This window comes from Ustilaginoidea virens, chromosome 3 (assembly GCF_000687475.1).
Source record: "Ustilaginoidea virens chromosome 3, complete sequence".
In the NCBI taxonomy this organism is placed as follows: Eukaryota; Fungi; Ascomycota; class Sordariomycetes; order Hypocreales; family Clavicipitaceae; genus Ustilaginoidea; species Ustilaginoidea virens.
The window spans coordinates 3,441,042-3,455,467 of record NC_057318.1 but is presented as its reverse complement, the minus strand read 5'-3'; the positions used below and the strand labels follow the sequence as shown (position 1 = coordinate 3,455,467).

General features: G+C 51.7%; 4 protein-coding genes across 4 annotated transcripts; 1 reads left to right on the top strand and 3 right to left on the bottom strand.

Annotated features, from left to right (window-relative positions):
• Positions 1-420: 420 nt before the first annotated feature.
• On the bottom strand, positions 421-1,440 carry UV8b_03835 (uncharacterized protein; the record flags this gene model as incomplete). Its single annotated transcript, XM_043141333.1, has 1 exon — positions 421-1,440. One exon carries the CDS (start codon positions 1,438-1,440, stop codon positions 421-423), a length of 1,020 nt encoding a protein of 339 aa, XP_042997267.1.
• A 3,267-nt stretch (positions 1,441-4,707) lies between these two features.
• UV8b_03834 (uncharacterized protein) lies at positions 4,708-5,565 on the top strand (the record flags this gene model as incomplete). The annotated part of the gene is made up of 1 exon (XM_043141332.1): positions 4,708-5,565. One exon carries the CDS (start codon positions 4,708-4,710, stop codon positions 5,563-5,565), a length of 858 nt encoding a protein of 285 aa, XP_042997266.1.
• A 349-nt stretch (positions 5,566-5,914) lies between these two features.
• UV8b_03833 (uncharacterized protein) lies at positions 5,915-8,592 on the bottom strand (the record flags this gene model as incomplete). Its single annotated transcript, XM_043141331.1, has 7 exons — positions 5,915-6,906; positions 7,022-7,403; positions 7,472-7,645; positions 7,722-7,845; positions 7,930-8,001; positions 8,083-8,458; positions 8,547-8,592. 7 exons carry the CDS (start codon positions 8,590-8,592, stop codon positions 5,915-5,917), a joined length of 2,166 nt encoding a protein of 721 aa, XP_042997265.1.
• Positions 8,593-9,526: 934 nt separating this feature from the next.
• On the bottom strand, positions 9,527-14,308 carry UV8b_03832 (uncharacterized protein; the record flags this gene model as incomplete). The annotated part of the gene is made up of 2 exons (XM_043141330.1): positions 9,527-9,933; positions 10,003-14,308. The coding sequence occupies 2 exons, from the start codon at positions 14,306-14,308 to the stop codon at positions 9,527-9,529; spliced, it is 4,713 nt and encodes a 1,570-aa protein (XP_042997264.1).
• Between the last annotated feature and the right edge of the window lie 118 nt (positions 14,309-14,426).

Sequence of the window (14,426 nt, the reverse complement as noted above, 5' to 3'; positions counted from 1 at the left end):
AGGCATAATCCTTGATATAATTACTATAAGGCTAGGATTACTAAGGATTCCTATAGATAGATATATACATATATATATATATATATATGTTCGATATAAATGCCTTATTAAGCTAGGCACTACGAAGGAAAAGAGGCTTATAATCAGTAACTATTCCAAGTATTGATTCTGTTCTACCCTGCCCCAATCGCGGGCTACGCTGACTGTATATGCGACCGTCTGCATTTAGTCGTATCTAAGACGTAATACAATGTCCCTCTCCTGTTGGTCTTGTCCTTGAGACCGTTTAGCCGCTAATTATATACAAGGACTTTTTCTGTCGTCTCTATCTTGTTCTTGTTGGGTGTTTTCTTTCTGTTCTTGGAAGAAGAAAACTCCAAGTTTCGGTGATATTCCAAGTGGTCTGGTCGCTGGTTGGGCTCAAGGTTTGCAAAAATCCCCGGTATAGGGAACATCCGCCCCATTCAACCAAGGCGCCATTGTCGCCCAGAAGATAATTCGGGCGTGGAGATATGCGCCAATCTTTACAAAGTCGTCCTTCTTGAACCTGGTGCCGTTTTGACCGTTGGTGAGGCAGAAATCAGGCTCTTGCGCAGACATGACGCTAATGGGGACTCTCTTGCCATAGTCATGAATGAAGGGGTATGAGTTCTTCATTGCACCCGCGTAGGGCGGGTGACCTTGAGCATTCTCAGGAACAAGATCCGGCCCACCGACACCGATGTGGTTGCGAGCATAAAACTCAAACGACCTCGTAAAGTATTTCCTGGCGGCAACGATGTCGTCGTTGCCATTGGCGCCGGGCCAGTAGTTGACGTACTGGACCGCAAACGTCTTGCGGAAGACGCTTGAGGCGTGTTTCGCGTTTTCGAGCGCGGCGTCGAAGTACGCCTCGAAGGTAAACCCGTGGTTCTGCGGAGAGCTGGGCGTGACGTCGATGGCAGTCTCCGGAAGATTGATGCCGTGAATCTTGCCATCAAACTTTTTGCCCAGGGCATCTAGCAGTGACTGGAAGCGCTTGCGCACGGCCGGAACCCAGTGCGCGGCCACGTGGCCTTGCGGCTCGAAAACGCCGCGCGCGTCGGCTTCACCCTGCGGCGAACTGCCGTTCCTGTACTCTGGCGTTTTCATATACCTGGGCACTGCGTCTCTTGCGGGGTCGAAAGTCCTGTCCTGAATCTGGATCCAGACCTTCTTGCCCTTGGCTTGGACCTTGTCAAGGTCTCCTTGCAACAGCTGAAAGCCTTCGGCATAATCGTCTTTTGCAGATTCGAGGGATCTCCAGGAGTAGAGCAATTGGACGCCGGCAATGTCAGGTCGATCCAGGAGGTCCAGGGTCTTGTTGTCCAAGTCACTGCTGTAAAGCCAGTGCTCGGGAGCATGGCACGGAGTGGCAAAGGCCCGACAAGCTAGAGCCGCAAGCAGAAGTGACTGTAGCATTTTGATGATTGTAGTACGACAACTTGGGAAGCGATATACCCTCCTTCCTCTCGACTGGAGGTTATCTACGTCTGAAAAGTAGAATGATGCCTGCCGGGAAATCGTTCTCCTTTTATTTTTAGATACGTTGTTCGTTGTTCGTCCTGAGGGAGTTCCTTGTTGAGTCGAGTGGTGGGAGTGGTCAAGGCAAGATGATATGGATATATTGATGATGACGATGATGACAGATGATGACAGATGAAGAAACTAGCATACAGGCCAAAGGCTTGGAGGGAAGAGAAGACAAGACCATGACGGGTCGGAATAACTTTAATCAACACATGGGAACTACCCAAATATCTATCCGATGTCCAACAAGGGGAATGGTGCCATGCCATTGTGGCTGAGTTTCTTTGTTTCTTCTTCTTCTTCTTCTTCTTCTTCTTCTTCTTCTTCTTCTTCTTCTTCTAACTCTTCTTACTAATCCTTTTTCCCTACCGATGTGGCGTTTTGGTTTAGCGTCATTCGTCGCACCATATCAGCGCCACCAACCAGCAGAGCTCCGCTATGCCCTGCTAAAGACTAAATAAATCATTATTACAAAGGCACAGAATTGGCGCACTATGTCGACGTCAATCATGGCGCCTTACCAGAATTGGTAAGGATCCACCACTTGATGGCAACAATTTTATAGAGGCATCCTAACCCTGTTCACCACATGCATGTATCGAGGAACGTACGCCGGTACGAAAAAATCGGATGTATTCGCATAATTCATTTTTCGGTAGCGAAAGTTCGCAGCTGGTTTTTGAAATCATTGTTTCAACTTTGAATTGGTCCAAGTTTCTTCAATTCTAATTTGTCGCTTGGTCACGTTGTCTTGATGTTTCGTCGTAGTGCGTAGACCATGTCTCCCTCCCAAACGATTGAGATTGGTCCCTTCCATCTCCTCTTGTTGTAGTAAGTGGCCATTCGTTCTCTAACGAATTCCAATTCTTTTTCTCATTTCTCCGTGTAATTTTCGTGGTTCGCGTAATCTAGTGATACTTTGCTTGATTCTGCTAATTGCGCTATGCGTAGCCATTTACCCAATCATTCTGTTCGTAGTTGATATACCATCGTAGATATTGTTCAAGTGTTTGGTCAAGTCGTTCCATCTGTGGCATGCAGTGCTGAGTTTGTGTTTTGTTCCAAGTTGTGCCATTGGCGCTTGCCAAACGTTTGCTGTAATTGTAGTTCCTCTGTTAGATATAATCTCGTTCGGTAGTCCATGATTGCATACAATTGTTCGTAAGAACACATAGGCTAAGTCTTGTGCGTTGCTTGCTTCCTTGTACGGTCGTGAGTCTGTCTGTAATCACAAATCTGCTGTCATGTTCCGTCTTGGTCATTAGCTCTCTTGATGGTGGTATCTTTGTGATGTAGTCGAATGGGATCGAGTCCTAAGGGTTCGTTAGTACTGGCAATGGTTGGAGCTCTCCGTATGGTGTCTGGCGTGCGGCTTTGCTTCGTGCGCATGTGATACATTCGCCTATACTTGTTTGTACCTTTTTTGGGACTTTTAGGGAGTCGAGGATTCGTAGTATTCGATCCATTATCTTGCGATTTCCTTCATGTCCACTCGAGGGATGTGCATGTAGTTCCGTCTGAAGTGCACATAATACCTTATGGACGTGTTCTGTGTGTTCTTCAAGGGTTTCTGAGAAGAGTAGGATATCATCCCGGTACACTACCACAAATATGTCTAGATACCCGCATAGAATGTTGTTAATTATTCGCTGAAAAGTTGCTGGTGCATTCCTAAGTCCAAACGGCGTAAGTAGATATTTAAATAGCCCAAATTTCGTTCTGAATGCTGCCTTCCATTCGTCTCCTTTCTTGATACAGATTAGGTTGTAGGCTCCTTTGAGGTCGATGGCTGCAAACCCTTATTTGCCATAAAGTCGGTCTCGAAGTTCCCAGATCAAGAAGTAATGGTGTGCGGTCCTTAAGAGTGATGTCGTTGAGTCGTCGGTAATCGATAACTAACTGTAACATTCCATTCTACTTAGGAACGAGTATAATAGGATAACCTGCTTTAGAAGTAGATGGTCGAATGTAACCTTTATGAAGGTGATCGTCGAGGTAGTCGCGGGACGTTTCCAGTTGCTTCTCGTAGAGGTTGTAAATCTTGCGGAACGTGGGGCGAGTTCTAGGCATATTTTGTGATCCTATTGACTGTGCTTGGGTACTCCGGTCTCTAGTTCTCCCTTGAACACTTTGCCGTATTTTCGATTTTCTTGGGGGATTTTTTATTCCCATTCTTTCTTCTTATTGGCGTCGTGTCGTGAGTGACTCTGTATCTTTATTGATTCGTTCATTTCGTAGGATTTCTTTTGTGAGAAGACTATACCATTGTTGATTCGTTTGACTTGTTGGCTTTGTTTCGTGAGAGGCTCTATTTTCTTGTTTATTCTTTCGAGGTCCTTCCTTAGAGCGGCAATCACTTTTCGGATCTTCGTTCAGGTTCCTTGATACTGGTAGGTTGTACAGCTGTGTCGGTCACGGTCAGTACGTGGGTCTTGGTGGTCGTCGGCTTTTTCGTTCCAATTGTAAATAACGCAATAAAAGGGATTATTAGGCTTCCTTAGTGCCTAATATGTAAATAATAACGAAGGAATAATCAAGACTGTTTTATATAGCTTATTAGATATATGCTTGGAAAGAGAGACCTACGTGAGACCTGCGCTAAGTACCTAGGTACGTACCTCACCTTAGGTAAGGTACCTACCTACCTAGGTACCTAAGTAGGCAAGCAACCCTACTATACATCACAACAGAAGGACAGTTCCTTTTCAAGATGTGACCAATCACGCGACTATATCGCTCTAACAGCTCCTAGCCGTCTATTATTATTCTTGGCTTGGGGATTTTGCGGCGCATAGAGAAGAGTGTGTGTACCTGTGCGTGTACCATGACAGCCTGGCGATGAAGCCCCACTGATGACAACGCAAACGTCTCCCTGTTCCTCGGTGACGAATCGACGAAGCCCCTGCCCCGCCCTGCCCCGCCCCCGCCAACCTCAACGGTAAGGAAGGAGCGACGACAAGGGACGGCGATGTAAAGAGAAAAAAGAAGTAGAAGGAAAGAAGAAGAAAAATCCAGTTCAGGGGAAAAGGGAATTTCACCCAAGATTGAAGCCATTCCGGCAGCTCATCAAAGCCAAGCAGGAAGCACCCACCCCCCCCGCCTCCAACATCATATCATCATCGTCGTCGTCGTCGCCGTCGTCGCCTCATCAAGCCCGCCATGCCACCAACCCCCCCCCGCATCCAGGTCAACAACCTCTCGTACAGCTTCCCCGACCACGCCACGGGCGTGCGCAACATCGTGCTCGACCTGCCGCCTCGCTCGCGCACCCTCCTAATCGGGGCCAACGGCGCCGGCAAAACGACGCTGCTCCGCCTCCTCGCCGGCAAGCGCCTCGCGCCCAGCAACACCATCGCCATCTGCGGCGTCGACCCCTTCAAGGAGTCGGTCGAGGGCGTCACGTACCTCGGCCTCGAATGGGTGCTCAACCCCATCGTCCGCAACGACATTGGCGTCACGGAGCTCCTGCGCTCCGTCGGCGGCGACGCCTTCCCCCGCCGGAGGGACGAGCTCGTCGCCATGCTGGACATTGACACGGCCTGGCGCATGCACGCCGTGTCCGACGGCGAGCGCCGCAGGGTCCAGCTCGCCATGGGGCTGCTCCGGCCCTGGACCGTCCTCCTGCTCGACGAGATCACCGTCGATCTCGACGTGCTCAGCCGCGCCGAGTTCCTGGCCTGGCTGAAGCGCGAGACGCAGCAGCGCGAGTGCACTGTCGTCTACGCCACCCACATCCTGGACAACTTGGCCGGCTGGCCCACGCACCTGGTGCACATGCACCTCGGCACCGTCAAGGAGTGGGACGAGACGGACAGGATGCTCGGGTCCATCGACGGCACCGTCGCCAGGTCCGGCAACAGCCGCCTGGGCGAGCTGGTCCTGGGCTGGCTGAGGGAGGACCTCGAGGCCCGGGGGCCCAGGAGCAGCCTCAACCTGGGGTCCGAGGGCAAGACGTATAATTTCGGAAGCATCGGGATTGGCGGCTACGGCGACGAGTCGAAGCAAAAGGCGGTATAAACTCTGCTCTTTCTTTTACTTTCTTCTTCTTCTTCTTCTTTTCTTCCTCTCTCTCTCTCTCTCTCTCTCTCTCTTCATTTTTTTTTCTTTTTTTTCCCCCTTCCCGTCCGTCCTTCTTTTCGTCATCTGCATTCTCGGCGCTTCAAAATACATACCTTCAACAGGGGTAGGCGTGCCGCGCCATGTCTTGCCCGGCTTTGGTCGTTTTTCATCAACCACAAGGGGGGTGAGCGCGCCTCATTACAAATACATGTCGCCGTCTCATTCCAACTATCTAGAATAGACGGGGCCAAGGGGCTAGCTAACAGGCATTGCTCCCGAAGCAGCTAGTATATAAACCGTATAAACCCTACATTTGTATGGGCGTTCCCTGAATGCTCAGCCTACCATCCATGGACTTCTTAAGAACCGTCATGGCATTCTTCAACAGCTCCGCCACCCCGGGAAACCCGCTGTCCGCCAGGTTCTTCAGCACTTCTATCCTATAATCCTGCCAGCTGAGCCTCATCCCCCCCGCGTTGGCCAGCCTCGTCAGCGTGCTCTGCGTCACCGGGCCCCCGTGCCTCACCCGGATCGAACCGTCGTGCTCCATCGCGTCGTCCTCGAGATCTCGCACGCGCTCGATGCTCCGGTAGCACAGGACCGGGTGATGCGACAGCGAAAAGTAGGCATTGAGGGGCAAGGCGCGATCCACCGACAGGGCATACGCGGCCATGGCGTTGATGGTCGCCGGGGCCAGCGTACACGCTCTCGCGTTGGTGTCCGTGTCGTTGAAGGCGCGGCTTCTCCACAAGCAGTTGCACATGTCCATGATGTAGCCGTTGAAGAGGTTCACATACGACCGGTCGTACGTGTGGGAGTCGATCCGGCGAGCGCCCGCGCCCGCGCCCGCGTCAGCTTGATCGCGTGGCCGGGTAGCAACGGCGGTTTCTATGCCCCGTTTGTACACGGCCAGGATGTAGCACATGCGTGACAGGGTGGCCAGGGAGTTGCTGAAGAGGAAGGTGTATATCAGCGGAGGAGGGGGCAGCTCGATGCGGAGATATCGCTTCAGCTTGGCGTCGATGACCAGACGCGCGGCTTGTTCGTAAAAGTCGAGAATCAGCGAGTCCGTGCCGACAGATGGCGCAGTCTGCAGGAGCGTAAGGCCGAGGATGTTGACGTGGCGGACGAGGGCTGAGATACCGTCGCTTGCGTTCTCGGGAACTGCATCGCTGGACTGCAGCACCGACGTCCAGTGCCGGAGGAGATGCGTGTACATTTTGAGGAGACTCAGCTGGGAAGCCGGAGCATAGCTCTCGACTGCAGCTTCGAGGGGTTTGAACAATAGCTCATGCAGCTCTACGTGTCGTCGCCATGTCTGTTTGTCAGTGACAGCAAAGGACTGGAAGAGGGTTGAAGGGAGCCGACTGCTTTTTTTCTTTTTTTCTTTTTTTTTTTTTTTTTTTTTTTTTACCTGTAAAGTCATGCATGGGCACAAAGCCGAGTATGTCAAACACAATATCCCTCGGTCCCTCACCATCCCATATCTCAAAGAACCGCGTAAAGAAGCCCAGCAGCAGCGGAGGGATTGTCCTTGTCCGCACAACAAACTCCCTCACCACATCGAGAACCTCCCACAGCGTGGCTGCGTCTGCGTCACCCGACAGGACTTCATCAAACACGGCGCTGAGCCAGTTGGATATTCTCTGATAGGATTCCGGATCAGGTCGCAAGATGAGTAGCTTTTGAAGAAGAGGATCGGCCAGGACGGCCACCAGCTGATTGGGCAACTCCAGCTTGTCCATTTTCGAGACGAAACTATTCACATCCTCAACCTCTTCCAGCGTTACCGAGTCCTAGGCAATTTTATCCATGTTCAGCAAGGCTGCGTCAAAGCGTGGGTCCTCTCTTCGGGTCGTCTTACCTCGGTAGCATGAGAGGTCAATACAACAGGAACAGCTTTGTTCCTTTGAGCCCGATTGACAGGCCGGTTGACCCTGAATCCGCTCTGCGGTCCGGTCGATCTCTGCCCAGCGACGCGTTGGCGATGCGCGTCTTGAATCTCACCGAGTCTAGACCGCCACAGAACATCCGGGTGCTGCGTCCAAGAAGCATATCAATCAGTCCCTATTCTCTGCCTCCGGGATTACCTGAGCCGGGTTCCAGCAGCGTACCTTGAACGCGGATGCTTTTCCGCGGACGGCCTCTCCAACGATAATCTCGGGGTAGTAGTCTTTAAACACGCGGAGCAGTCCCACAAGTGGCGGATCGTTACCTGTTTGTCTCGACAGATTCAATCTGATCCCCTTGCACTTTAGCTCCGTTCTGGTATGGTGCATAGTCTTGCAAACCTGAGAGGGGGGGGGGGAGGGGGCTGCTCACAATTGTTGGATTCGAAACGGGCGGACGTGTCTTCTCCTTGTGATCAGCGCCAACAGATGCGCAAGTTGGGGCCTAACAGAAGCCTCCTCCGTCAGTTTCTCGAGCCTCCACCACTTGCTAAGAACAAGACTATGCGGTGGTGGCATCCCCTACCGAATGGCCGCCGTGTCAAGGAGATTGAACAAAACAGAATAGGCTTGAGCCAGTACGCCCGGCGTCTCCAGCACATGGTACACCATTACGAGCCATTTCAGCAGCGCTCCTTGCAGCGCCAGAGGCGCTTTGAGGGTGCCGTGGCCCAAGGCGGATACGACGCGCAGAACAACATCATGCGAAACCCTTTCTGCGGGGTACAGGTTTCGCACGACAGCTGCCAAGCTTGCTTGGTCAAGGTAGTTTGGAGTGGTGACTAGATCAACGAGCTTGTCAACGGCGGCAGAGTCGAGGCCGTTGTCGTACGCCAGCGTTGACAGGGAGGCAACGGTCGTCTTGATATTGATGGCGCGGCCTTTGGCGGGGAGTTTGGATGCTACCGAGAGACGTGAGTCTGCATTCGCGGCCGGAAATTGGAAGCACACCCATGTAGGCCAACGTCATCATGAGCGGGTGTGAGTTACCGTTGATGACATCTTCAATGAGATCGTTGATGTTGTCGTCAACCATTGTGGTTGATGCGTCGGCGGCGCTGTGCTTCGTATTGTGTATGGGGGACCATGCCGCCTTCTCTCATTTGCGTGTCATGTCAGTCCATACCGTTGAGTATCTCTCGCAATGACAATGAGGGAGTACCTATTCTGATTCAACAAGTTCCTGAATCCTTCGGAGGATGGCAGGCTCGTTGGGCTCGTGCAAACGCGTTCAACTCAACTTTGAAAGTCGAGGGCGATCATCGATTGGCTGGCGGGGGGGGGGGGGGGGGAGGGGGGCAATTGTGGGTCCACAGCGCACGTCAGGGCCAAAGTCTCCGTGCATTCCAGCAGCACAGCAGCACAGCATGCCTGCGTGTGCTCTTTCCTGCACCCCTGCTTGATTATTTTCTTGCCGTCTGGTGATCCGTCTGGTGATCAACCTTTCTCAAGACGGATTCCATAGCGCACATGGCGCTCGGAGAAATGAAGGCGTGATGCTGTCTCCTTCTCCGGTTCGTTGACATCTCAGTTCTACCATCATCCCCGTGGGTGACTTTAACCGTTTGACGCCGCTGGTCGGACCGGTCCAGTCACTACCTTTTTATCATCCATTCAGCGAGAAAAAGATGAAAGAGAGACCAGGAAAGGAGAATAGAACAGAATTGAACTAAATACAATGAAAATATAATCATGGCAACGAATGGTTATCCCAAAACTATACAACTTCCCTTCCCGCCCTAAAAGTCCGGCCTTGTTGAAACTAGAAAACAAAGTCAAGAGAAAATCACTAAACTTTTGGTGTCGGAAGAAATCCTTCCTTTCATTTTTTTAATTGCGCCTTCGCAAATCGTCAATGTTGCAATAAACAGGATAGAAACATCACATCATCATCACACATGTCCTTTCCCTCCCTCCCGGTTTCAGCGCGTACACTCGCGCTCCATGACTTGGGGGAAGACCACGGGGTTTTAAGCCCATTTGGAAAAGTCGACCGACTCGATCAACGGGTTGGTGCCGCTGGGGTTCCCGACTTCAGTGTCATTCGCCGAAGTCGACGTTGACAGCATAGACGATCGGTGGGACGCCTGTTCGCTCGTGCTGCTGAAGAAAGTGGCTACGCTCGTGCGTCGCAAGCTACTGAAGCTGTCCCTGACGCTGCTGCTTGGGCGGGACAGCTCCGAGGGCTGCGTATGCGAGGCAGAGGGAGGTGGCGGCGACGGCACCACTGGCACCACTGTCTTCGGCCCATACCTTTCCCGGAGACGCTTAATCTCCCGTAGCCGGCTACTCCATGAGCTTATGTGTTCGCCGCCTTCTCTAGCGGTCCAGACATGGCAAAACACGGACGCGTTAAGGCCCAGAAGACGGATAAAGCCTGGCAACGCATTCAGCGAGATCATCTTGGTTTCTGACGCTGGCGATAGTTCCGGGAAGCCTGGCTTACTCAAGACCTGAACTCGATAAAAGGGCTGCCCACGTAATCCGCTAGATGTTGTGGCCGTGCGTGTGGCGATAAAGGACGCCCGGGATGCTGGCGTTATAACAATGTTCACATAGTTGAACTGGCTTGGGAACGTGTCAAATCTGAACGGTTTGCCCGAGTCATTGAAAATTATGTTGACAAAGTCATTGCCGATGTGCCGTTTCTTGAGTGTGCACTGTGCATCTCGTTCCAGGTCTGTCGGCATTTGCGTGGTGACGTGAAAAACAATCTCGGTCACTCTATCTCGCCAGCAAAAGGTGTATCGGCCATCCGTGTCGTACTCGCGGTCCAACCCTTGGGTATTGAACGTGGCACCTTTCAATCTGGTTAGGGTTCCCAGGTTGTTCAGAAACTCCGTGTAGTCACTGCTGCCAGAGACGTTGGCAAGTATTTCCGCCTCACTCGTTTGCTCCTCTCCAATGTAGATGACGCCGATCTTGTGGCTGTCCACTGTAGAACTCCGGTCAAACACTCGAATGGCACGATCCACGGCGTCATCGTCTGGTAGAGGGATAGGACGCGCAGACTCAAAGCTTTGAGGTACTGGCGACATGAGCTGGAGGAGGATATGACTCGGAAGGATCGCGTTGGAGCTAGCTTGGCCTTCTCTGCTCACGTCGACGTGATTTTCTACCTGATGAGGTGGGGGACACGCGTAGGACTCGCGGATCGTGTACGCTGAAGTCCCTGAGGGTTGTCTCTTAACAATCTGGGCCCAACCCGAAGCGGAAGCTTGTTTGATGGTCACTATGCTGTTGCCGACCAGCCACTGCTTCTTCACAATCCGTCCGAAGCGATCCTCAGTAAAGTATGGGTCTTCGCGGGACTCGTCCACGTCAGCGTACGTAACCCTCTGCATAAAGTCGATAGAAGTCAAGGCGTGTTCATCAGCCGTCTGTCCGTTCTGGTCGGAATCAGCAAAGAGCTTCTTCACAATCCACCCGACATGCGTGGCTCGATCGGGAAGCTTCAGTGCCAAGAACCAGAACAGGATGACGTGATATGCCAGGGCGTGAACATATTGAGGGAGCTCTTCCGGGGGCGCAGCTGTAAATGCAGCATCCGCAACCACGCCCGTGCCCGGTGTTCCTGGAGTCGATGGTTCGCTGCTATGGCTGTTTCGATTCGCCTGTCTTTTATCCCTGGCATATTCCAGATAACGAAAGCAAATCCCGAACACAATCCGATACTCGTCTTCTCTAAAGTTGACGTAGACATTGTGCAAATGACTCAGGCACGCCAGGAACTCCAGGATGTGTACAGATACATGAGGCTGCGTGATACTCGCAGCCATCTGATTAAGCATCTGAACCAAGGACTTGCTGGTCGACAGCGGGAGCTCGTGGCAGCAAATCGACAAAGCATGGATGCAGTATTTGGCAGTCCTTTCCCATGTACCAATTCCTAGAATAAATGTTTTGACAATTTCGTCCTCGTCTCCTTTGCCGAAATGCTCATGGTAGCTTAGGATCATTGTCAGGCTGTGAAATAGGCAGATGGCCACATCCGCTCGCCTAAGACCAGACACAAACGGAGGCTCCTGGAAGGAATTTGTTCGAATCTGATCGCATATTATCCGCCGCAATGCCTGTATTTGTGGGATGGCATCCACAAAGATGGCGTGGTTGCTCAATTGCGATGGCAGATGGACTAGCGCGAAGCTGTAGACTTCCCAATCACTGCCTTGAAGCATATCAAGTACAGCATCCAGCCAAACGGTCATGCTTAGAACGGAGGATTTAGGTAGCCTGTCGCTGGGGTTTGTGTGACTCGTGTTTGTTGCATCGTCATCTCCAGCATTAGCTGTCCAGTCATGAGAAGCGAGGACAGGGCTAATGAGACTGGGAATCGCGTCGGGCAATGCGCCGGCGTCGGGGCACTTCCACTGCTGATGATACCTCACAGACAAGCTTTTTCCGCCGCTCAAGGTTCGCACAGGAACTCCTCGCTCTTGAATTGGAGATTGTCCAAAGGATACCCCACGGGATGTCCGAGACTGATTGCCATGATCACTCCGACACAGACGGAAGGACTGCATTGCTTCTTCAGCTTGCTTCTTGGCAAAAGAAGCGTCAGTGCGGCACATAGCAGTTGCCAAAGAAGTGTTGTCAAGGTCATCCGTCACAAAAACCCTGTTGGCCCAGTCGGCGCGCAAACGAAAGAGAAGTTTCATCGCAGTCAGCCTGGCATCCACTTCATTCTGGCTCGGCCTAGCAATGCCAACGAGAACACTGAACAATTTGACACTCTTCTCGCTATTAAGGTTCATAGTGCGAAGAAACATCCTCACGTAACCTGCAGTTGCGACGCTGGAAGGCGACTGCGGCGATGCGAGTCCCGGCGCCGGTGAGTCACCATCGGTTGGAGAAGTTATGGTCGACGTGGTTGGTGACGATATAGGCGACCTGGTTCTGTCACTCATGATGATGGTTCGTAGGGCCTCGATGATAAAGTCAAATAGTTCCATATCACATGATATGATGACGGAAACCATCAATGACACAATCGCATCAAGGACGAAAACATCGCTTTCTTCGGCAACATTTTGCAATATGCTCTTGGCCAGTTTGGGGATGAAGTTTTGCTCCGCTCCGTCACCTACGAGGTCGACAATGTCATAAGCATCCATCATAGCCTGTAGGGCTCTGAGCCGGGTATCGGAACTGCGGCTTCTGTTGCCAAAGAATGCTTCCAGCACCAGGTCCAAGTTTTCCTCCCATCTCAAATCTGATGGAGAGCAGCAACGAAACTCTTGGAAGTAATCAAGGACCGTCTTGGCAGTCTCATCTGGCAGCAGCCTATGTACATCCGCGAAAAACTTGACGACGGTCTGCCGCGGTATGAATTCGCCCGACTGTCCTTTCACAACAGTGTCTAAGCGCAGAATGAGGGTCGAGAGCTCTCGGTCGACGTTGGCGACTTGTAACTGTTCATGATAACCTCGTTGCTTGTCGCCAGCTTCCCTGACACGTCGATAACACTCGACGGCGCTATCGAGAGACGTTGACCAGTCCTCATCAATGATCAAGCGGTGAACACGTCCATCTCCGTCATCGAAGAGTGAGTTGATGAGTTGCAAGACGGATACGTATACTAGCAATGATTTCGTGGCCTTCAACGTGCTGGATAGACCATCAACTAGTAAAGCATAGGGAACGGTAGGATATCCTTTTTCGGCTGTTTTGGTCAACAACTTCTGTAGCACAGCCAAGCTGCTGCGAATTTTTCTTGTAACTTTTTCATTGACGCCTGGCTGAAGGTTGCGGAGGGTATCAAGCAGGATGCGAACTGTGGCCTGCCCATTGTGAGACTTGCAGAGATTGGCTATTGTGTGCCACGAATTCTTCTGTAGATTCGGCACCAGGCAATAAATCGAACTGAGCACCTGAACACAGTCCTTCAGCTTGCTCTGGGGTATCGATCCAAATGTGACAATTGCATCTAGCACATTGATGCCGGATCGCAAATCATCTTCTTGGCTTGTAGTCTCGCAAATGGTTAGTATAGTATTGATGAGATCGGTCACGGCAGCTTCATCGGCAGTGTTGAAGCTGAACTTGATAACATCCAAGAGAAAGATGAATAGCTGAGCAGAGTTCTCATCTTCTCCCAAAACCGTCGCCTTGCCTCGCGAAGAATTACCTGCAACACGCCCGGAGTGCGAATTCTTTCTCGCGGTACGGGCAGCATTGAATGCTTGTTGAAGCCAAACTGTGAGTAGAGGCAGTAGTTCGTAGTCAAAGCCGGCGAGCACGCGACCATGATTCGTCAAATCCACGAGAGCTGCCAGCTGGAGATGAAAATCTTCGGGGTTGGACGGTGCGGAAAGAGTTTGAAAATAGCCTCTCCGTTCCAGATCGGTCGATGATGAGTGTTTAGCAAGTTCTGACAAAAGCTCCCAACCAGCTGCTCTCGTCGGTGGCGAATTTGATGGGTTTATAAGGTCCTTTCCAGCATACCAGATGTCGAGGATTGGATTCAAGGGATACTCGGTGATGGCGAGTTTTAAGCTATTGGCGGCAGAGATTCGTTCGTTCGGACTACCATTCCTCAAGAGTTCGAGCGCGTCCACGTGGTTGCTCGAAAGCTCTCGGGAGCTGGTAGGAGTCGCATTGATAAACTCGGCTCGAGGCAAGGCGGTCGAAGGAGCTGACAGGGGCGGCGGATGCTTCATTGACTTGTTCGTCAAGCTGCGGAAAACCGTACCCAGGCCGCTGGGGCGGCTAGAATCTGGAGCGCGAGGTTCATCTTCTGGTCGCGGGGACATATGCTCGTCTGCCGAGAGGGTTTGTGGATGGCAGCGACGGACTATGGAATGTTAGTTGATGACACCGCATCAGCTGCCGTGGCTGTTGAACAAGGAAAGGCTCTGTTTCTTTTTTGTT